The following is a 23,569-nucleotide window of genomic DNA, read 5'->3' on the forward strand; positions in this document are numbered from 1 at the left end:
GGTAATTTGGCTTAATTTTAAATAAAAGAAATGTGTTTTAAAATTTCATTTTTTAACTTGAGGTTATTTTTTGCCCCTAATTGAAAGACCACCTTCTAAAATATGTGCATTCTAAATTTCAGAACAATCCGTTGACAAATAACGGAGATATTAAGCTCAAAAGTCTTAGCTAAGACACCTTGTATATTTTTCCATAATTCTGCATAAAAAATAATGTAACCCCATATAAACTATTGTGGGTCTATCTCTTTTCGTTTCGGAATTATTCAACTTTTCGTTAAAAAAGACCAATTTTTGAAAACTTCTGCGAAGTCGCCAATGAATATTTTCCGACAAATTAGCAACAAGAAAATTTAAAACACGATGTAGTTCTAGTAAATAGCCGACTTTTAGTTGAAACACAGAAATAATGTACAGAGTGTGTCAAAACACAAAAAGTTGAGAACAATTTTTTTAATGAAACACCATGTAATTTTTTATAGAATTTCTAATGATATGCGGTTCGTATAGCAAAAAAATAATTTTTTATTTATTTTATTAATAATTCTTGGTGAGTGAAATTACTAATGTAATTAGTCACATTATTACATATAAAAAAACTAATTACCATGTGACTATCAGATTCTAGGCAAGCAAATTTTCTTGTAATAAAAAATATTTTTATTGAAAAATCTCAAACCCCATATCATTAGAAAATTTATCAAAAATGCTATCGGTATATAAAAAAAATCATGGTGTTCCATTTGAAAAAAAATGGGTTTTTTATTTTTTTGCGTTTTGGCACTCCCTGTATATTATCTGCGTGCTTTAACTAAAAATCGACTATTTGCTAAAACTCCAAGGTATTCTAAGTTTTTCTGTTGCAAATTTATCGAAAAACATTTATAAACGACTTTGCAGTGATTTTTCAAATGTTGTTTTTTTATAACAAAAAGTTGAATATTTCCGAGACAAAAAGAGATAAACCCATTATAGTTTATATAAAAGTTACATTATTTTTTGCGTAAAATCTAATTATGCAAAAATATATCGGGTGTTATATTTAAAAATACACAGGATGTCTCAAAATTGATGCCCGTGCTTTTAGGGTTTGCTTCAGAAGTCTAAAACAAATCGAAAGTTAAGAGTGGAAAATTGTCCGATTGCCCTTCATTATCGAGTTATTGATACGAAACTAAAATTTAAAATTTAAACATTAAATTTTATTAAAAGCGAATTTATCAAATTTGTCATCACAAAATACGCTACAATGCGATTTAGAAACTTCTCCGCATATGCCCTAGCCTCTGTAGCGGCATTGCCATCATCCACACATCTAACTTATTACCGAGCTTTTAACAATCGACAAAATCTCGATGTAATTATGTAGTAATATCGTATCATTTTAAACATACAAAAAGGAAAGGTCACTAGACCGAGTGATTCAAAGAATTTTAACATCGCTAGCATGAACTAATGAATTATGTTCCACAAATAATTGGAAAGACGGCATAAAGCTTATTATTTACATTTTTATCAACAACTCGAAAACTAAAGACAATTGGAAAATTTTTTACTCTTAACTTTCGATTTGTATTAACCTACGGAGTCACATTCTTTACGCACGGGCGTCAATTTTGAGACACCCTGTATAACTTTGGTATAATAAAAATATTTTTAGTTTGTGGACTTTAAGTCAATCTATCGGATAATGAAAACGTAATGGTACTATTTTAATTAACAAAAATGTTGTAGATCGATTTCGCACCCCTGGGTTACCTGTATTAAAAAAACTAGACATGGTAAACAAATGTGGTATACCTATATTTAAGTTGTCAACGAGTAAAGCAGAAAACAAAATTAGTATAAATTATCTTTTTGTAAAAGCAATTTTTTTGTAAACTAGTGATATTTGAGTTTTTGTTCCTTCATTCAGGCCTCCCTGAAACTTTATGACATGATCTATTCATATGAATTTGTTTCGCTAAGTTAATTTATGTTCTCTTAGATATTTCGATTTTTTTCTTGCTTTAAGGATGAAACCGCCTTGAAAGTTACATTATATTCCAAATAGTTTTGGTTCACACTCTCGACTTAACCCAATGCCTTTCAATGGCCACATTCTTGGGCCAGTCCACCGTATCTGAGCGCAACCCAGACGCTTATTATTAAGTTACTAGTGATTAAAGTTTGATTGTATAACATGTGTGGCAGACTGTTGAAAATAGTGTTCATTATTTGCAATCCCTTTTAGGCAGATCCACAGCAAGTCCACCTATATTCACGGTTTCTGAGCAAGAAGTTGCGGCTCGCATTGTGCCCGGAGCTGTAACTTTCCAGGACCATGACGCCATGATAAAGATGTCGTCCGTCAGTCCCGTGGGAACTTTGGCCTATGTTATTGAAGAAGAAGCGCTTCTTGTGCGAGTTAATAACGGCTGGCAATACATTGCGGTAAGTTCAATAATAATTTACAAAGCTGTCCTTGACTCTGCAGGGTGAATAAAAAGTGTGCCAAATGGCCCAAATTAGACTTTCTCAAATAATGCTAATTTGAATTTTGGATTTAATAACGACTGGAAAGACGAGGAGTTTTATGAACTGAAAAGGACAGTAACATTTTTAGCAGAAATATGTTCTATTAATCCAAATTGTCGAAATCAATACAAACATTACAAACAATTGTATTCACAAATGATACTTGAAAAAAAAGAAGTACTATGACAATCTAATAAAAAAATCTGAAATAAAACAAAAACCAGTTGGAAAATCGTTAATTCACACAGCAAAAATTTAAATCATGACAATATTAAGAAAATTTAGTCGTCCAATAACATAATAGAAAGTCCTAAAGCAATAGCAACAGAATTTAATAAATATTTTAATTCTGTAAGTGATGAAATACATAGTAATACTAATAGCAGCAAAACTAGCAGATCACACAACAACAACACGGTTCTAAATTCTATTCTAATTCTACAAGTTACAGAGCAAGAAGTGGTATCCATAATTCTTAACTTAAAAAGTAAATATACAGTTGGTGCTGACAACATATCAAATGTATTGGTAAAGAAAATATATCCGTTTATAATAACTCCACTTACATATTTGATAAATGAGGCTTTAATGAAAGGGATCTTCCCATTTAAATTAAAAATGTCATTGATTAAACCCGTTTTTAAAAAAGGTGACTCCCTAATAATGACTATGGACCAATTAGTATATTATCAAGTTTTTCAAAAGTTATTGAAAAGGTTTTCTATAAAAAAGTAATTTCTTTTCTAGATGCAAATAAGTTTTTTTCAAAACAGCAGCATGGTTTCAGAGCAAGGCACTCTACATCTACTGCTGTTTTTAAGTATGTTTCCGAAATATATGATAACATTGCCAAAGGAAACATTCAGAAAGTCATCATTATAAAGGACCATATAAAATTTGTTTCATCTGGTCTACAAATTAAATCAGGTGTTCCACAGGGCAGCATACTTGGATCACTCTTATTCCTTATTTACATTAACGACATGTTGCACATGTTTGATAATCGCTTTGTCAATATTATTAATTATGTCGATGATACGAGTTTACTGATTACAGGCAATAATCTTACTGATATTCTTACAGAGCAATTTTATAGACATTCAATCATGGAGTCAAAACAACTCACTAAAATTAAATTTGGAAAAAACTAACTGTATATTATTTCAACATCCTCTCAATAAAAATAATTATCCTGAAATATAGCTGTCCCCTTAATACCTGATACCGCCTTCCTAGGATTATTAATTGACAGAAACCTAAATTGGAAAACCCACATAAATAAAATTAGTGCGAAATTAGCTTCTTGTTGTTACTTATTAAAAGAGCTAAAAAAACTTTTAAATCAAGAGACATTGCTGGATGTTAACCTACTTTTATTCAATTATTAAATATGGAATCATTTTTTGGGGTAAAGCAAAAACAGAAGATATTTTCATTTTACAAAAAAGGGCTGTTAGGGCGATAACAAGTAAAAGATCAAGAGAAACGTGCCGGAATGTTTTTAATCAACTTGGTATTCTTACTGTACCAAGTCTTTATATATATGAATGTCTTTGTTTTATCCATAAATACCAGTCATACTTTAATACTCATTTAATAGACCATCCACATGATATTAGACGAAATAAAATTTTTAATTATTCTTATCACAAAGCTGTGTTTTTGAAGCGAAGCTGTACTTACCAATGTTTGAAATTTTACAATAGCATTCCCAGTCATATTAAACAACTAAATTTTTTCAAAAAAATAGTTAAACAAAAATTAGTCAATGCGGAACTATATTTGACTTTGGTATCAATATATTTTTGTAATTCAAATTTGTATACTTTTTGACTTGTATCACACATTAATGCACATATGTCACTGATATAAAAATAAATTATTATTATTATTAAAAAAACATAATTTCACATTTTTCTAGCGAATGTTTATCGAAATTGCGTTAAAAAGTAACCAATTTTTTTCTTAGACTGTTTAAGCACGTTTTAAGAAAGAAAAAAAAATAACTCCTTTCGCCAAACGGAGTTGAAAAATTACAAAATGTGGTCTCTAACGAAATTATTTTCATGATAGTAATATTTTTCGTTTCTCGAGCGTTCATACACATTTTTTAGCTTTTATAAGAATCCCAAACCTTTCGGAAAATTTCGTCAAAAAATCGCTGATTTGAACCGAAAATGAGATGAGTTTTGTCTTTTTTGAGCGTTTTTTACGTTTTTTGAATTAAAAACTCTGTCCTTTTACGAAGTGTTACAAAATCAAGCTACACATTTTCTAAATTTGATCCAAAACAAAATTATTTTACCGGTTTTGAGACTAATTGTATTTTTGCATTTATACATACAATTAATCCGCTCAATTTCGTCAAAAATATGCCAAAAAAAATCACCAAATTAGATATAAGATCGTGTTTTCAGTGCATTGTACGAGCATTTATTTTGCAAAAATTGACCAAAAACCGCTGACTTAGATCATGCTTTTTTCGATAACTTACGCACGTTTTTAAATAGAAACTCATTTTTTTCAAAAACAAACGGAAAATTCACTAAATTCAAATTCAAATTAAGTAGTTGACAAAATCGAATCAGAAGATTATTTAGTATGTTATTTTTGAGTTTTTTAAGCTTTTATGCATCTTTTTGATGTAGAAACCTAATAATTTCCGCACAATTGCGTAGAACATTGTCAAATGGTGCAAATGATACTTAACTTTATCAAATAATGCTGATTTGAACAAAATCCCTATAAATTGTTTATTGAAATTTCGTAAAAAAAAGTAATCAATTTTTGCATTTTCAACCGTTCGAGCACGTTTTTGAGATAAAAATTCACTCCATTCGCTAAAGGTTTATAAACGCACTTTTTATATTCATTTAGAAAAGCAACTATTTACGAAAATTTGTCAAAAATAAGTTAAAACTTGCCAAACTTTATTCTAAGTGGTGTAATTTTTTATTTCTCGAGCGTTTATTGACTCTTTTGATCTAGAAACCCAAATTTTCGTCAGAAATTCTGCAAAAGTCGCTAAATCGCATTGAAGATGGGATGATTATTTCTTTATTTAAGCGCAAATGCACTTTTTTGAGGAAAAAAACTCGTTTTTTTTTGCGAAAATTTGCAAACTTGTGCTAAAAATTCACTATAAAGAAATTATTTTACTGCGTCTAATTGACAAATTTTGAACTTAAAAGTCACCGAACTGAATTTTTCAGTTCGAAAACCCAAATTTTTCCTAAACTTTGGTTAAAAGTAAGCCATATAAGACCCGTTGATTTAGATGGAAAATTATTTTTACATTTTTTTTACATTAAGCACGTTTTTTGAAAAAACAACTCAGTTCCTTTACGAAATAATGTTTTAAAACCAAGCTAAACATTTACTAAATTTGATCCAAATTGTAATTATTTTGCCGCTTTTGTGTTTTTTTTTTTCAGACACGCAATTAATTTGCACAATTTCGTCAAAAATAAACCAAAACTTCGATTTATTGAACATAGATTCGTGTTTTCTGTGCGTTTTTGGAGTTTATGTTTTAAAAACTTTTGTCTAAAATGTCTAAAAATTGTTGACTTAATCGAAAATGGACTCTTTTCTTTTTCGAACCCTTTAAAAAAAACTGTTCTTTCGTGTAAAGTTGCTAAATCCATCTCAAAATTTACTAAATTTCTTACCTAAAAATCAGCGAACTGGGTTTCCAAAGTTTAATTTTTGCCTTGCCAGTGCGTTTATAAGTATATATTGTTCAAATTCAAATATTTTTAATATGTAGTCAAAAATGGTCCAAAAAAATTGTTGATTTGGATCGAAAGTGGGGTAAGTTTTACTTTTTTTGAACGCTGAAGCACGTTTTTGAGATAAAAATTCAGTTTTTTTCGAAATGTTGCAAAACCAAAAACTAAATTCAATAAATCGATCCAAAACGAAATTATTGTGTCATTATAGCGACTATTTAATTTTTTTATTTAGACACACACAATTTCGTCATAAATAAACCAAGAACATCTTCAAATTTAGTCTAAAATCTTGTTTTTGTGCATTTTTCAAACGTATATTTTGTGAAGATTTATCACAAATTGCTCAAAGATCATTGACTTGGATAAAAAAAACGTAAAAATTTTTTGCCTTTTTCGAACGCTTAGGGACGTTTTTGAGATAAAAAGTCTGTTATTTTTGCAAAATGTTACTAAATCAAGCTGAAAATTCACTAAACCCAAAACTAAATTATTTTTCCGTTGTATTTTTTCATGCAGAAACGCGAAAGTTCCTCACAAATAAGTGCTTTAAAAATTGCAGGAAAGAGTTTAAATTTGTTACTTTCGCGTTTTTAAGTGTTTATGTGTATTTTTGATTTAGAAACCCAATAATTTGGGACGATTTAGTAAATAACTGTCCAAACATAGCTGATTTAAATTTGGAATGTGTCTTTTTCGAGCGCTTAAGAACGTTGCTGAAATGAAAACTTAGTCCTTTTGCAAAATGTTCTTAAATCATATTAAAAATTTTCTAAATTTAATTCAAAATAAATTTTACGTTTAATTATATCTTTTTTTATAAACGCTATTGTTTCGCAAAAGTGTGTCGCAAATTGCCCTAAAAATTGTTGACGTTAATCGAAAATGGGATGGTTTCAGTCTTTAACAAGCGCCTAAGCATGTTTTGAAAAAAAGCTTTGTTTTTTGCAAAGTGTTACGGAGCCAAGCTGAAAATTATTTTGAAGCTTACAATTAATTAATTTTTTCCATACAGAAATACGAGTATTTTGCGAAAATTCGCCAAAAAAAGATACAAAACACCGAACTGAGTCTAGATGTGTAATTTTTGCGTTTTTTTTTAACGTTTATGCTTATATTTGAGCTACAAATCCAGTTATTTCGCAAAATTTTGTCATAAAAAGGCCAAAAAATCTCAGGTTTGGATCGGAAACGGGTGTCTTTTGAGTTTTTCGAGCACTTATATATTTATATACAGCGTGCTCGAAAGCTGGCGCATCAACTCAATGGTGTGTGGTAGAGAACTGGTTACATATAAAGGTAAAAATAGTAAAAAAATTCTTTGTATTAAAGTTATTGATAAATAACGGATTTTAGTTAAATGATATGTGGCAACGTTGTCTAACAGTCGTGATCGCAATTCGGAAGTAAAATTACCGTTGGGGGCGCCACTGAGCTAGGTCGAAAACAGTAACCATAAATGGCGGGAAAATGTTTATTCGGATATTTTGAGCGTTGTACGAATTTTGGGGCTTCACAATTATTACATTGCCTATGCGGAATGATTATTGCATCTTTGATGCAAGAAACTTATGTTGACAAATGAGAGATGACGAGGAAAACACGAATAACGAATGACTATTTGGTTCACTTTCTTTATTGGGAAATTTTTACAAAGACATTGAAAAACCTACCTTTTGGCATAATTTACGTTTAAATGTATCAGCAGTTGTTAATCTTTATTGTAGTTTTGCAGATTTACCGCAGCATTTCATGATTTTTTCAGTGGAAAATTCTAACCTAAAATTCATAACACTTCACTAATTTATTGGTTTCTTGAGCCAAACTTTGTGTTCGCTGTGATCCATTACTTATAATCTTTAATTAGACAACTGTTTGATAACACTTTGTAATCAAAATTTAAATATTTTTCACTTTTTATCCACTTTCAAGTTCCAACAATAAACACATTATACCATGAAAAACTACAGAACCAAAGTCAACGCTAGTATTTACCACCACGTACTTTTAAAGTAATTCTTTCTATTGTAAGTAATTAACACTATACACGCAAAATTGTTGAACAATTCATTAAATGTCAGTTAAATGTGGCACAATGTGGCATTACGAAAATTTCTTCACTGTTTTCGACATAGTTCAAAAGTCATCACCAGAGGGCGTCTAGTTAATTTTATTTCCGAATAGAACTTGAACAACAACAAAAATAAATTATTTTTGAAACGGTTTCCTAGGAAATAATTCCCAGTGTTGGCACATCTACACATTGTGATTTGTTGGATGAATTTTAATTTTTTTAAATTAAAAAAACTGCTAAAATCTGATAGTAAATTTAAAAATAATTATTCATCGTTTTGTTACGGAACGATTACCTGGTATGAAACATAAAAACATAAAAAAATAATGAAAACTAAAGAAGTTAACACAACAAGTTTGTAGCTTCAGATTTTTTAAAATATGACTTTTGGAACTTTTTCAACATTTTTCCGTAATCTGCACTTGCTTCTCAATAACGTACCATTGAGTTGGTGCGCCAGTTTTTGAGCAGCCTGTATAAGCACTTATATTGAGATAAAAACTTATATTGAGATTAAAATAAAACTTATATGGTATATAATTTTGCATTCATTCAAAAACGCAAATTCGCAAAATATTTTCAAAAATAACGCTAAAAATTGCCGAACCAAGTTCAAAATACTGATATTTTTTTCTTGGGCAAGTTTTTAATCTACAATCTAATTATTTCGAAAGTTTTCATTAAAAAGTGACCAAAAAATGAAGAATTGTAACAAAAATGAAGGGATTTTCAAATTTTTTGAGCGGTTAAGCAGACTGTTGAGATGAAAACTCTGTCTTCGCGCGAATTATGTTGCACAACCGAGCTGAAAATTCACGATATTCGATTCAAAAGTATTAAAATTTTCTGACTTTTGCGCTAGTGTTTGTCAGAAACGCAATTATTTCACAAATATCGTAAAAAGTCGCCGAACTTGAACCTAAAATGAAATTATTTTTGCTTTTCGTTAAAATTCGTAAAGAGGTACCCAAAAAATCGCTGGTGTTTAGACTGAGAACTCAATTTTTGGGAGAATCTGAATTTCGTCAAAAACTCAACAATATTTGGAAAAAATTTATTCTGGAAAAACTTTATTTTTACATTAGATTATAATGCACTAATTAATTTTTTTAAATAGTAGAAAGTTTACATGAAAATTATTAAATTTGGTTCCAATTTTAATTTTTATTTTCAGCTGGGATCTGTTCTGCCTGTGACCACCCCCTCGCCACCCACCACAACCAGCCCACAACTGAGGCCGCCTTTCGAAGCCAGTAATCTCATTAATCACATATCGAAACCAGCTGATGTTCCCAATGTGAGTATTCTTGGTGTTTTCTTTGCAATCTGACTTCGACACAGACTTGCATTCAACATTTATCTGGCCGTAACACGGATTTATTCTCTTTGTAAATTCTTAAAAAATCATAAATTTGGTCGTAACTATGTATTTAAAAATTTATTCACCACAAATGCATAATTTAAGCCAAAATCCTATTAATAATCAATGATTTGATGTACGACTAATTGCTTTAAACATGGAGAATCCATTTAGGAGTATCATACAAGGCTCAACTAGCTTGAGATGCTAAAGTGTCGTCGAAATAAAAAGCGACAGTGATCGAAGAATCACCGACGGATTTGTCTTGAAACGAAATCAATCGCAATCCTGAAATTGTAACTCATAGAAATTGCTTTCTGCAAATCTCTCGATTGCTTGTAAGCTCTTAATTTTTAAATCAAATTGAACTAGAAAAACTTCTAACCAAAGTAATTTTTAAATTAAGTTGGCAACTTTAATAACATAAGATTTAAAAGATTTTTATTTTTCTGTTCAGGTTAGCAACAAATTTGAAACCATGATTGAGCACCTATGACCTACAAATACAGAACCGGATTTAGATGTAATTTTGCATGATATGCCGATTTGACCTTTAATTGTTTTAATTTAAATAAAATGTTTAAAAATAGTTGTTTGACAAACAATTTTTCATTTCTTGGCAGGGAACTATAGTGCCATTTTTTAAGTCATTACTTCATCAGTGATAAATGCCAGAAATTAGTGTTTTTTTCTCAAACAAAATCAGTTTGAGCTAACATATCACAATTTTGCTGAAAATTTTTAATATTACTGAATTGGTGAATCAAAACTGACATCAGTTTTATTTAATTTTTATTTTATTTAGGGGTCTTTTTTACCTTTTTAAAAAGCAATAGAAACTTTGCAAAATTTGCCGAAAATTCAGGCATTTAGGTTCAAAATAGCGAATTTTTTTTCTTTTTTAAGTGTTTAGGCATATAATAAATTTCCCAAAAATTGACCAAAAAATTATTAAATTAGGTCAAAAATGCCAAATGTTTTTGCACCTTCTGGGGATTTTCCCACGTTATTCACCCAAAAACGCAATTATTAGAATTATTAGATTTCACAAAAATATGTCGAAAAATAAGTAAATTTGTTATTTTTAGCACAATTTTCAATTTATCTAGACACAAGTTCGGTAAACATGCTTTTTTGGCTAAAAAAGTGTTAAAAAGTACTGAAAAGGCAAAAAAAAATCTCTCCAATTATGTAATTTTTCGATTGGCTTTAGAAAGGCTTGGCGAAACACCTGTAGGTAAAACCTGGTTTTACTTCTAGGAAATAACAAATTTACTTATTTTTTGACGTATTTTTTAATTTAGCAAAATAATAGCGTTTCTGGGAAAATAGCTTAGGAAAATCACCAAGAAAGGCAAAAATAACACCATTTTCGACCTAATTAAGTCATTTTTTGGTCCATTTTACAGAAATAATTATCTAAAAAAAACTCAAAATTCTCCAAAATAGATCAAAAAAATCTAATCTGAGAGAAACTTTTGGTCAATTATTTTATAAAAGTTCGTTAACATACCTCAAAAAACTATTACACTAAGTCGAAAAGTGCGTTATTTTTGTCATTTTCAAGCGTTTAACTTTTTTCTTTTTCTTATTTAATATTTTCTTTCAATTGCTCTGATCACTTTAGACATGTGTCTCTCTCACTTTATTCTTGATCTGACTTTATACAAATATCACATTTTTATATACAAAAACATATATAACTCATTGGCAAACCTATTGCCAATAAGAAAATACCACAATGATTTACCGACACCCAATACGTGGTTGTATTTTCTTATTAATAGTCTTTCGACAAATTAACCTGTGTAGATAAGTGGTTGTTCTAGAAAAAGCAGGGTATTCCAAGTAAAAATTTTTTCTCCACCCAAAAACGCAATTGTTAGAATTAAAATTATTAGAATTATTAGATTTGTCAAAAGTGTGTCGAAAAATAAGTAAATTTGTTATTTTTAACACAATTTTCGATTTATCTTTACAAAACTTCACAAAACATGTTTTTGACTGAAAATGTGTTAAAAAGTACTGAAACGGAAAAATAAAATTCTATCCAATTAAATGATTTTTCGATAAGTTTTAGAGAAGCTTGGCGTAAAACCTGAGTTGTACACTTAAAAATATGTTTTTAATTCTTAGAAGTCATAAATTTATCTATTTTTTGACGTATTTTTGACAAATCTAGCAATATAATAGCGTTTCTGGGCAAATAACTTGGAAAAATTACCAAGAAAGGTCAAAATAACATCATTCCGACCTAATTTGGTCATTTTTCGGACCATTTTAGAGAAATAGTTATCTCAAGAAACTCAATAATACCTAATGAAAAAAGCTGTAAGACAATTATTTCGTCAAAATTTTCCAAAATAGATTAAAAAATACTAAATTGAGAGCACTTTTCAGTCAATTATTTTGCAAAAGTTCTCTAACATAGGTCAAAAAACTGTTAAATTAAGTCGAAAATTGCGTTATTTTAGTCATTTTCAAGCGTTTAATTTTTTCTTTTTTTTTAATATCTTCTATCAATTGGGTGCCTTTTTGCTCTGATCACCTTAGGCATGTGTCTTTCTTAATTAATTTTTCATCTGGCTTTATAGAAATGTCGCACATTTATATACAAAAACAAATATCATTATTCACCGACACCTTAATCGTAGTTGTATTTTTTTATTAATAGTCTTTCTACAAATTAATCTGAGTAGATAAATCGTTGTTCGTTCTAGAGAAAACAGGTTATTCCAAGTAAATTTTTTTTATTTACCCAGAAACGCAATTATTTTAATTAAAATTATTAGAATTATTAGATTTATCAAAAAATTTGTCAAAAAATAAGCAAATTTGTCATTTTTAACTCAATTTTCGATTTATTTTGACAAAATTTCCGTAAACATGCTTTTTTGGCTGAAAAAGTGTTAAAAAGCACTGAAAAGACACAAAAAATCTATTCATTTTTGTAATTTTGCGATACCCTTTAGAGAGGCCTGGCGTAAACCTGAATTTTACGCTTAAAAATATGTTTTTACTTTCAGAAATGACAAATTTACTTATTTTTTGATGTATTTTTGACAAATTTTAGCGAAATAATAGCGTTTCTGGGCAAATAACTTGGGAAAATCAGCAAGAGAGGCAAAAACAACACCATTTTCGATCTAATATAGTCATTTTTCGGCCCATTTTAAAGAAATAGTTATCTCAAAAAACTCAAAAATACCTAATGAAAAAACCTGTAAAACAATTATTTCGTCAAAATTCTCCAAAATAGATTTAAAAAATACCAAATTGAGAGAACTTCTCAGTCAATTATTTTAGAAAAGTTCTTTAACATAGGTCAAAAAATTATTAAATTAAGTCGAAAATTCCGTTATGTTTGTCATTTTCAAGCGTTTAACTTTTTTCTTTTTCTTTTTAAATATTGTATATCAATTGGGGGCCCTTTGCTCTGGTCACCTCACGCATGTGTCTCTTTAACTCCATTTTTGATCTGGCTTTATAGAAATATTTACAAAAACAAAGATCATTCATTTGCAAACCTATTGACAATAAAAAAAAATACCACAATAATTATTCACCGACACCCAATACGTGGTTGTATTTTCTTATTAATAGTCTTTCGACAAATTAACCTGTGTAGATAAGTGGTTGTTCTAGAAAAAGCAGGGTATTCCAAGTAAAAATTTTTTCTCCACCCAAAAACGCAATTGTTAGAATTAAAATTATTACAATTATTAGATTTGTCAAAAGTATGTCGAAAAATAAGTAAATTTGTTATTTTTGACACAATTTTCGATTTATCTTTACAAAACTTCACAAAACATGTTTTTGACTGAAAATGTGTTAAAAAGTACTGAAACGGAAAAATAAAATTCTATCCAATTAAATAATTTTTCGATAAGTTTTAGAGAAGCCTGGCGTAAAATCTGAGTTTTACACTTAAAAATATGTTTTTAATTCTTAGAAGTCATAAATTTATCTATTTTTTGACGTATTTTTGACAAATCTAGCAATATAATAGCGTTTCTGGGCAAATAACTTGGAAAAATTACCAAGAAAGGTCAAAATAACATCATTCCGACCTAATTTGGTCATTTTTCGGACCATTTTAGAGAAATAGTTATCTCAAGAAACTCAAATATACCTAATGAAAAAAGCTGTAAGACAATTATTTCGTCAAAATTTTCCAAAATAGATTAAAAAATACTAAATTGAGAGCACTTTTCAGTCAATTATTTTGCAAAAGTTCTCTAACATAGGTCAAAAAACTGTTAAATTAAGTCGAAAATTGCGTTATTTTAGTCATTTTCAAGCGTTTAATTTTTTCTTTTTTTTTTAATATCTTCTATCAATTGGGTGCCTTTTTGCTCTGATCACCTTAGGCATGTGTCTCTCTTAATTAATTTTTCATCTGGCTTTATAGAAATGTCGCACATTTATATACAAAAACAAATATCATTATTCACCGACACCTTAATCGTAGTTGTATTTTTTTATTAATAGTCTTTCTACAAATTAATCTGAGTAGATAAATCGTTGTTCGTTCTAGAGAAAACAGGTTATTCCAAGTAAATTTTTTTTATTTACCCAGAAACGCAATTATTTTAATTAAAATTATTAGAATTATTAGATTTATCAAAAAAATTGTCAAAAAATAAGCAAATTTGTCATTTTTAACTCAATTTTCGATTTATTTTGACAAAATTTCCGTAAACATGCTTTTTTGTCTGAAAAAGTGTTAAAAAGCACTGAAAAGACACAAAAAATCTATTCATTTTTGTAATTTTGCGATACCCTTTAGAGAGGCCTGGCGTAAACCTGAATTTTACGCTTAAAAATATGTTTTTACTTTCAGAAATGACAAATTTACTTATTTTTTGATGTATTTTTGACAAATTTTAGCGAAATAATAGCGTTTCTGGGCAAATAACTTGGGAAAATCAGCAAGAGAGGCAAAATAACACCATTTTCGATCTAATATAGTCATTTTTCGGCCCATTTTAAAGAAATAGTTATCTCAAAAAACTCAAAAATACCTAATGAAAAAACCTGTAAAACAATTATTTCGTCAAAATTCTCCAAAATAGATTTAAAAAATACCAAATTGAGAGAACTTCTCAGTCAATTATTTTACAAAAGTTCTTTAACATAGGTCAAAAAATTATTAAATTAAGTCGAAAATTCCGTTATGTTTGTCATTTTCAAGCGTTTAACTTTTTTCTTTTTCTTTTTAAATATTGTATATCAATTGGGGGCCCTTTGCTCTGATCACCTCACGCATGTGTCTCTTTAACTCCATTTTTGATCTGGCTTTATAGAAATATTTACAAAAACAAATATCATTCATTTGCAAACCTATTGACAATAAAAAAAATACCACAATAATTATTCACCGACACCCAATACGTAGTTGTATTTTTTTATTAACAAGCTTTCTACAAACTAACCTGTGTAGATAAGTGGTTGTTCTAGAGAAAACAGGATATTCCAAGTAATATTTTTTATTCACCCAGAAACGCAATTATTAGAATTAAAATTATTAGAATTATTAGATTTGTTAAAAAATATGTCGAAAAATAAGCAAATTTGTCATTTTTAACTCAATTTTCGATTTATCTTGACAAAATTTCGGTAAACATTCTTTTTTGGCTGAAAAAGTGTTAAAAAGTACAGAAAAGACAAAAAAATTCTGTCCAATTATGTAATTTTTTTTATATGCTTTAGAGAGGCTTGGCGTAAAGCTAAGTTTTACGCTTGAAATGACAAATTTACTTATTTTTTAATGTATTTTTTACTTTAGCAAAATATTAGCGTTTCTGGACAAATAACTTGGGAAAATCACCAAGAAAGGCAAAAGTAACACCATTTTCCACTTAATTTAATCATTTTTTGACCCATTTTAAAGAAATAGTTATTTCAAAAAACTCAAAAATGAAAAAACTTGTAAGTCAATTCTCCAAAATAGATTTCAAAAAATACTAAATTGAACTTCTCAGTGAATTATTTTATAAAAGTTCTTTAACATGGGTCAAAAAACTATTAAATTAAGTCGAAAATTGCGTTATTTGTGTCATTTTCAAGCGTTTAACTTTTTTCTTTTTTTTATTATTTCCTAACAATTGGGTACCCTTTTGTTCTGTCACCTTAGTCATTTTCATTTTTGATCTGACTTTATATAAATGTTACATTTTTATATACAAAAACAAATATCATTTATTGGCAAACCTATTGCCAAAAAAATATCACAATTATTTACAGACACCCAGTACAAATAGTTGTATTTTTAATAGTCTTTCAGTCTTTCTACACATTAATCTATGTAGATAAGTGGTTGTTCTAGAGCAACCAACCGGTGGTTCGCGGACCCCCGGGGATTCGCAATGTGTGTGAAAAGGGTTCGCAAAAAAAAGTATTGTAATGGCGGAATTTTTTAAAATGGCTGACGTAAAAATACAAAATTATTAATTTATATAAATTTAGCAGACAAAATTGGCAGCAGGTTATTGTCTCTGTGGGCCATAAATTGTTTTTGTTTAGTACTTTTGTCCCAAAAAATTTTTTTTTAAAAATTAATTATGTTTTCATGTTCAAGATTCATCACAATCAGCTTTTCGTACAAAAATGTTAATGAAAAAGGACGCTTCTACCGAAAAAAGACTTATTTGTCAAAGGAAACAATAATTATATGAAGATTGGCTGTTAGTTTTCTGAAATGGGCTTGAAGTTAAAACAAGTTCTAAATTCGCCTTCAGACTTAGTTTAAAAATAAAATTGGCACTTTTTTTCTTGTTTCCTGTCTGTTCTCTATTTTGCATTTTCGTTACTTTCTTGTTAAAATTTAGAATTTGCAGTATTAATTAAGCACTTTTTGTCTTCACATTTACATCTAAAATTATTATCTAATACAGAATTTGACCCTGTTTGTTAGTTTTCGTATCTACATTTTCATCTAGGATTTTTTTACATTTTTTCAAAATAAATAAACACTGGACCTAATTTCTTTTACCAAAATTCTTCCGAATGAATTGACAATGGTGCCACGTTAAAACTATTTATTTAACATGTTTGTTTAATGAACATGCCTAACAAAAGTATTTAATGTAATATAAAAAATAGGTATTAAATTATTCGTTTTTTTTTAATTCGTATTAATTAACATTCATTCAGTTCAAAATGTACAACAAACAAAATAAATGTCCTATCAAATTTTATTGTGTTTTTTTAAACTGTACAAGGGGTTCGCCAATTTCTGTTGGATGTTAGAAGATCATTTTCGTATGTATTTTTTAAATGTAGGAATGTCTTGTTAAACACACATGTAGATTAAAATGTGTAGACTATTTTCTAGGTTATAAAATTTTTGTGTTAATTTGTGTTAATCAATTAGTCGCCACATTAATTACAAGAAATCTCAATTATTTACAATCATTTGATATCATATTTATTATACTAAGGATCGGTTTATAGAAGCGTCATTAAGTTAATCTGCAATTAAATGCGTAATTAACTGATCACATGACCAAATTGGACAAATTCGATTGGTCCATTCGTGTTGTTAACTTTTAACAACGAATTAAATTTTAACAAAGCTTTCTATAAACCGGACCTAAATGTTGTATTTAATTATTGTATTGAATTTTGCCACGACTATTCTTTTTACATCCGTTGAAAAAAATTATACCTGGTTGTCAACAGAATTAAGACCTTCGCCGGTTCGGTTGGTTGCAACACTCCTGCAATTGGATAAATTTTTGCTCTAACTGTATTTCAATCACAATCCTTGTTTTCGCTTAAATCGCATTCGTGAAATTGCACTTTTAATCCCTCTCGACGTACAAAATTATCCACATTGCAACAAAAAGAACGAGTGGATTCATTTAAAGGTCTGAGATAAACAACGAATTACCCCTATATTTTACGCCAGGAATATTAATCTTATCAAACCCTGTATTTTTTAAACATTAAGCTCCGACTGGTTGAAATACATTTTTAGCCTTTCTAAATTTCTACACATACACAACGTTATAATTATAATCGTAATATATCAAAACATTTTCATCTTGTTTTTATCGTTAGGTACACGAAACAGGCACATAAAAAATTAATATAAAGCCATATGAGAAAAATATGCGATTTATGACCCCCACAGTTGTTTTCCTCATTTCTGTTTCCTTTGCTTGCACTTTACTTAATACTTTTAGAGGCAAAAACGGCTAGTTGTTATTTATTTTACATTTATATGGATGGGATTTTATTTTAGTAAAGCACTCCACATTTGTTTACTTAGTAGATTTCTTTATACAAATTGTTATCGATTCTACTCCCAAGTGACTCGTTCACCTGATGGAATTTTTAACAAATTTTACTTTTTACAAAGTCAACTTTTTAACGCTAAAGATTACATCACACCGAAGGGCGGGCGAATGCGACGAAGTTTGGAGATTAACAAATTAAAAAAGTTTAAATCTGTTCTACTTGTTTATTGTTTTGTATCTAATTAAATTACTGTCTTTTTGTTTCAGTGGTATCCGAAAATGGTAAGTTGTTTTTATTTTCTATTTAGGATTTAAGTACGTGCTGAGTGTCAGAATTAAAGCTCTGAGAAATGATGACCAAGGACTCATTACGAAATAAATCCTTATAATACACCAACAAATTTCGAGGTATAATGAGCTAAGGCATTGTGTGGACTGAAACGTCCTTCAAACGGCTTCTTTTCATTTCTTTTGAGAGAATGTAACGTTTTCCTGCATGACAACAGTTTTCACCTCTGGATTGGACCAAACACGTCCAACTTATTTTTTAACTTTTCAATTTTTTTTCAAATGGTATTCGACAAATAATTTCCAGTTTCTTGTTCAATAAAACCAAGCCAATTTTTCTAACTTACTTTTATTAATCAAGACAGAATTTAAGCTATTTTATCGTTGGAAACCTTTCATTAATATTAATACGGGGTGACCCTGGGGTGCATAACTTTTTAGTTACTTGAAATATTGCCATGCCAGTTTCATTATCCGATAAATCGACTTAAATAAGTCCACAAACTAAAGCTATTTTTATTATACACAGGGTGGTGAACCAAAGTTATATTTTTTAAATGGAACACCTTATATATTTTTGCATAATTGGATTCTACGTAAAAAAATAATGTAACTTTTTATAAGCTATTATGAGTCTATCTCTTTTCTTTTCGGAATTATTCTACATTTCGTTATAAAAATGACCATTTTTTGAAAAATCGCTGCGAAATGGTCTATGAATATTTTCCGAAAAATTTGCAATAGAAAAACTCAGAATATCCTATAGTTCTAGCAATAGTCGACTTTTATTTAGTTGAAACATGCAAATAATGTACAGGGTGTGTCAAAACGCAAAAAGTTGAATAACTTATTTTTTTCAAATGTAATACCATGTATTTGTTAAGCGTGTCGATAACATTTTTTATAAGCTTTCTAACAATATGCGGTCTGCATAGCAAATTAGAAATATTTTTTAAAATTATCTTTTTTTATTTATTTTATTATTAATTCTTGATGAGTATCATTCATTTATGTATAAAGTAATAATTCAATTACTAATGTAATTAGTCACATTAGTACATACCAAAAAATAAATTACCCTTTGACTTATCATATACTAGGATAACAAATTTTATTGTAGTAATAATTTTTTTTTTTTGAAAAATCTCGAAAGACGTTTTAAATTTCTTATGCAAGCCCTATACTATTAGAAACCTTATGCAAATTCTGCTATCGATACGTGCAAAAAAATACATGGTGTTCCATTTGAAAAAAATGAGTTATTCAACCTTTCGCGTTTTGACACATCCTGTACAGGGTGCTGCATTTGGATGTCCGAATAGGGCATCTCAAAAACTATGAGGTTTAGAGAAAAACGAGTGACACATTCTTTGGTCCGTTTTTTGAGGAAATAATTTTGGTCAAAACCGCGTTTCGCTATCGTCTTTTGTTTTCGACTGATAAACAAAAGTTGACATTTTAGCAAAATCTTAAAAAGTTCATAACTTCCTTATTATAAAAGATACACATCTAAAACAAAGACATTATAGACACTTTTCTACAGAGAATCTAATAATGTTATCAGCGATTTTTTTTCGAACATTCGTTTAACTGTAATAATATAAAGTTGTATTTTTTAAATAGGAATCATGGTTGACTATGACATTTTCGAAAAGCTTATTTTTTTCTAAAAGAAAAACAATATAAATACAATTTGAATATACTTTTGATAAAAAAATATATTGAAAGTGTTTGAAAGAATTTGTACATTCAAAATTATTTCACATAAAAGGTGTGAATAATCTAGAAATTTTGTGAACGGTACTGAAGTAAAAAATGTGAAATTATAAAAATAAGCTATGTTAAAGTTATTTTCAATTGAACAAATATACGAGCGTTGCAGATTTTAATTACATCAAAAATGTGCAGAAAATTGAAAACGATGTGTCACTACCATATCATAACACTTTTTTATGATCTAGTAAAGAAGAGGTGACGTTGATAATGTTTTTTTTTTGGATTGAGATTTTTTTACAAAATTAAATTTATTTATTGACAAGCAATCATACAATTAATAAGATTTTTCTTTTTCCGACATTTCATTTTTAATTAGAAAATAGAATGGCAATGTAAGCTTGACATTTTAAATCTAAAAACAAATAATTTTTATTAATCGAAAAAATTTGATTTAATAATAATTTATTATTCTGTTATTGAAGTGTTTAAAAAATCAATAAATTATAATTAATATAATAACATTTTTTCATAGCCTACTATAATGAAAAACAAAATATTAGTTTTTTTTTTAATTATTTAAAAATAATGTATTACACAAAGCTCTTCAAAAATATCACAGCCGCCTATGATTCCTATTTAAAAAAAAAAAAATTATGTTATTACAGTTAAACGAATAGTTGAAAACAATCGCTGATAATATTGTTAAATTCTCTGTAAAAAAAAACGTTATAATGTCTCAAATGTGTATCTTTTATAATAAAAAAGATATGATTTTTTAAGCTTTCACTTAAATGTGAACTTTTGCTTATAAGTCGAAAACAAAAGACGATAGCAGGATGCGATTTTGACCAAAATTATTTTCTCAAATAACGGACCCGAGAGTGTCACTCGTTTTTCTCTAAACCTCTTAGTTTCGGAGATCCTCTATTTGCACATCCAAAATGCAGCACTCTGTACATTATCTGCGTGTTTCCAGTAAAATAGTCGACAATTTGCTAAATCAGCAAGGTAATCTGTGGTTTTTCTGTGGCAGATTTGTCGGAAAATATTCAATGGCGACTTCGTAGAGATTTTTCAAAAATTGTTTTGTTTATAACGGAAAGTTGAATAATCCTGAAAAGAGATAGACCCATCATAGTTTATATAAAGTTATTAATTTTTTGCGTAGAATCTAATTATGCAAAAATATATGTGGTGCTTTATTAAAAAAATACAACTTTGGTTCACCACCCTGTATACAACACTCTGTGTATAATAAGAATACTTTTAGTTTGTGTTCGATGTATCGTATAATGAAAACGGCATGACAATATTTTAAATAGCAAAAAAATATAGACCGATTACACATCCCTGGGTCACGCTATATATCTGAAACAACAATACCAGCGATAAATTTGCAAAATAACAATATTTACTATTATTCTTTAATCTACTGCGAAAGGGTTAAAGTTGAAATATCGCCACCGTAAACAGAGTGAACAAAACAAACCTGTTAACAACCTTTTGTTCTATTTGTATTTCAACTCAAGTCATTTAATTAATAATACAAATACACAATTAGGTAATTTACGTTTTTACCATAATTTCGCTACATTTCCCAAGGTACTTCCGTAAATTCCGGAACAATACATGTTTTCATTGTTGGATACACAGCAAAACTCCTCATTTGTTTCTCTCAAATAAATTCGCTCAGATCGTGAGATTTTTCCTATCACCTGCCGAACTGTAAACAAAACGAAACCCATTTTGTTTAAAACTTTCCCTTGTCTCATAATATTATTTCTCTAAAAGCTCGAAAATGAGAATAATAAAGCTGGAGTTCAGATAATGAGTCGATAAAAGAAAACAACTTTCTCGGATGAAATCCCACTTTGGCCCGTTTAATTTTGCTAGTTGGTGGCTGTTCCTTTTTTCGGCGGAAAGCTTTGTTTATTTAATCGAGGTCTGTCATTTCTCCAGCTATCTGAGATTACCTTTCACTTAGGATCAGTCTCGGCATCTAATTACGGTGATAAAAAGCATTCGCTTAAAGTGTTGTTCCACGTAACATCGATCAACAGTTTTACTTATTTTTAAATGTGTTTTTTCTTTCAAAGTAAGGATTATGTCTTTCAACGCACATTTTAAGCAGCTATCATTAAAAATGTGTTTAATTCCGTACTTTCCAAACTTTCATAAGATTTATATACTGGGTGCTCAAAAACTGTGTAGATCACGGGATAAATCTTGGAAACATTTCTAAAGTCATACTATTTTTAAAAATCTGGAGATACAAACTCATTTTGTTAACTTCTTCAGTTTTCATTATTTTTTAATGTTTTTATGTTTCACACTAAGTAATCGTGCCCTAATACAATAACTAATAAATATTTTTAAATTTAGTATCAGACTTTAGCAGTTTTTTTATTAAAAAAAAATAAATTTCATCAAAAAAATCACAGTTTGTAGATGTGCCAGAATTGCAAATTATTTCCTAGGAAATCGTTTCACAAATAATTTATTTTTATTGTTGATCAAATTCTATTGCGATCACGACTGTTAGACAACGTTGTAACATATCATTTATTTAAAATTCGTTATTTATCAAGAATTTTAATACAAAGAATTTTTTTACTAATTTTACTTTTATATGTAAGCAATTCTCTACCACACTCGATTGAGTTGGAGCGCCTGTTTTTGAGCACCCGGTAAAAGTGCAAATATGTGATTTATTTATAAAAAATAAGTAGAGGAGTGTAAAAAACCAAAGTCGAACCCACAAGTTTTTAATGTAATGCCAAAATTACATATACAGGGTGAGTCATTGATGTGGGCTTGCTCGATTGCACATACACTGTCAAAGATATTGAAATAAATCAAATGGCACTGCAAATGGGAAGTCACAGTGGACATCTTAATATTATTTTGCTCTATACAGGGTGTTTTATTTTTACAGTGCAGCCTTTAAAATATTTTTTTAAATGGCACCCCCTGCATATTAGTTTATATTTAAATTTGCACTTTTTTAGGCTTTATAGATCAGTTTAGTTTTTGCAATTTAATTTAACCTTTAACCTTAGTGCGTCTGCAGGCACATTATTAAAAAATCGCAGAGCGGTTGGTTTTTGGGATATCAAATTGAGGCTGCACACAAAATCTCTTGGGCACTAATGTAGCGTGTTAGCTATGTAAAACAAAACATTCTGACATACTAATGTTAAAATGACATTTATAATACGTCACGTTTTGATTTTCTTGTAAAAATGAATTTTTCGCGTAAAATGCATACCTACAAATCTCATCAAGATATAAATTTTAATAAAATTTGGAAATGAATTGTTAAATAAAAATAATAAAAATTTACAATGGCGAAATAAAGAAATAATAAGACCTGCGGTATAACAAATCAACGATAACATTTGACTTGAAATTACAAAACTGTTTAAAATGACGGCTTTCTTAAGTAATAAAGTAATATATTAGTCAATTCTTTTTCAAAATGCACCGCTTCTAATGTGGCATGATTCTTTCCTCCACATTTTCTTTGGTAGTGCCGTAGTTTTTTATTTTTATTTAATGATTTCTTATCAAAATTAAAGTTTACATATCGATGAGATTTGTATGCATGTTGCATGAAAAATTCATTTTCACAACAAAATCA

At 28.8% G+C, this 23,569-nt stretch overlaps 1 protein-coding gene across 11 annotated transcripts in view; it reads left to right on the plus strand.

The window, feature by feature from the left end:
- Positions 1–23,569, plus strand: part of Mp (Multiplexin) — a 248,949-nt gene that overhangs the window by 210,923 nt on the left and 14,457 nt on the right. For all 11 annotated transcript variants that reach the window (XM_064355813.1, XM_064355825.1, XM_064355811.1 and 8 more), the window contains 3 exons: positions 2,234–2,433; positions 9,497–9,619; positions 18,193–18,207. In XM_064355813.1, coding sequence (XP_064211883.1) covers positions 2,234–2,433; positions 9,497–9,619; positions 18,193–18,207 — 338 coding nt within the window. The remainder of the gene's footprint in view (positions 1–2,233; positions 2,434–9,496; positions 9,620–18,192; positions 18,208–23,569) is intronic.

This window comes from Tribolium castaneum, chromosome 1 (genome assembly GCF_031307605.1).
Source record: "Tribolium castaneum strain GA2 chromosome 1, icTriCast1.1, whole genome shotgun sequence".
NCBI lineage: Eukaryota > Metazoa > Arthropoda > Insecta > Coleoptera > Tenebrionidae > Tribolium > Tribolium castaneum.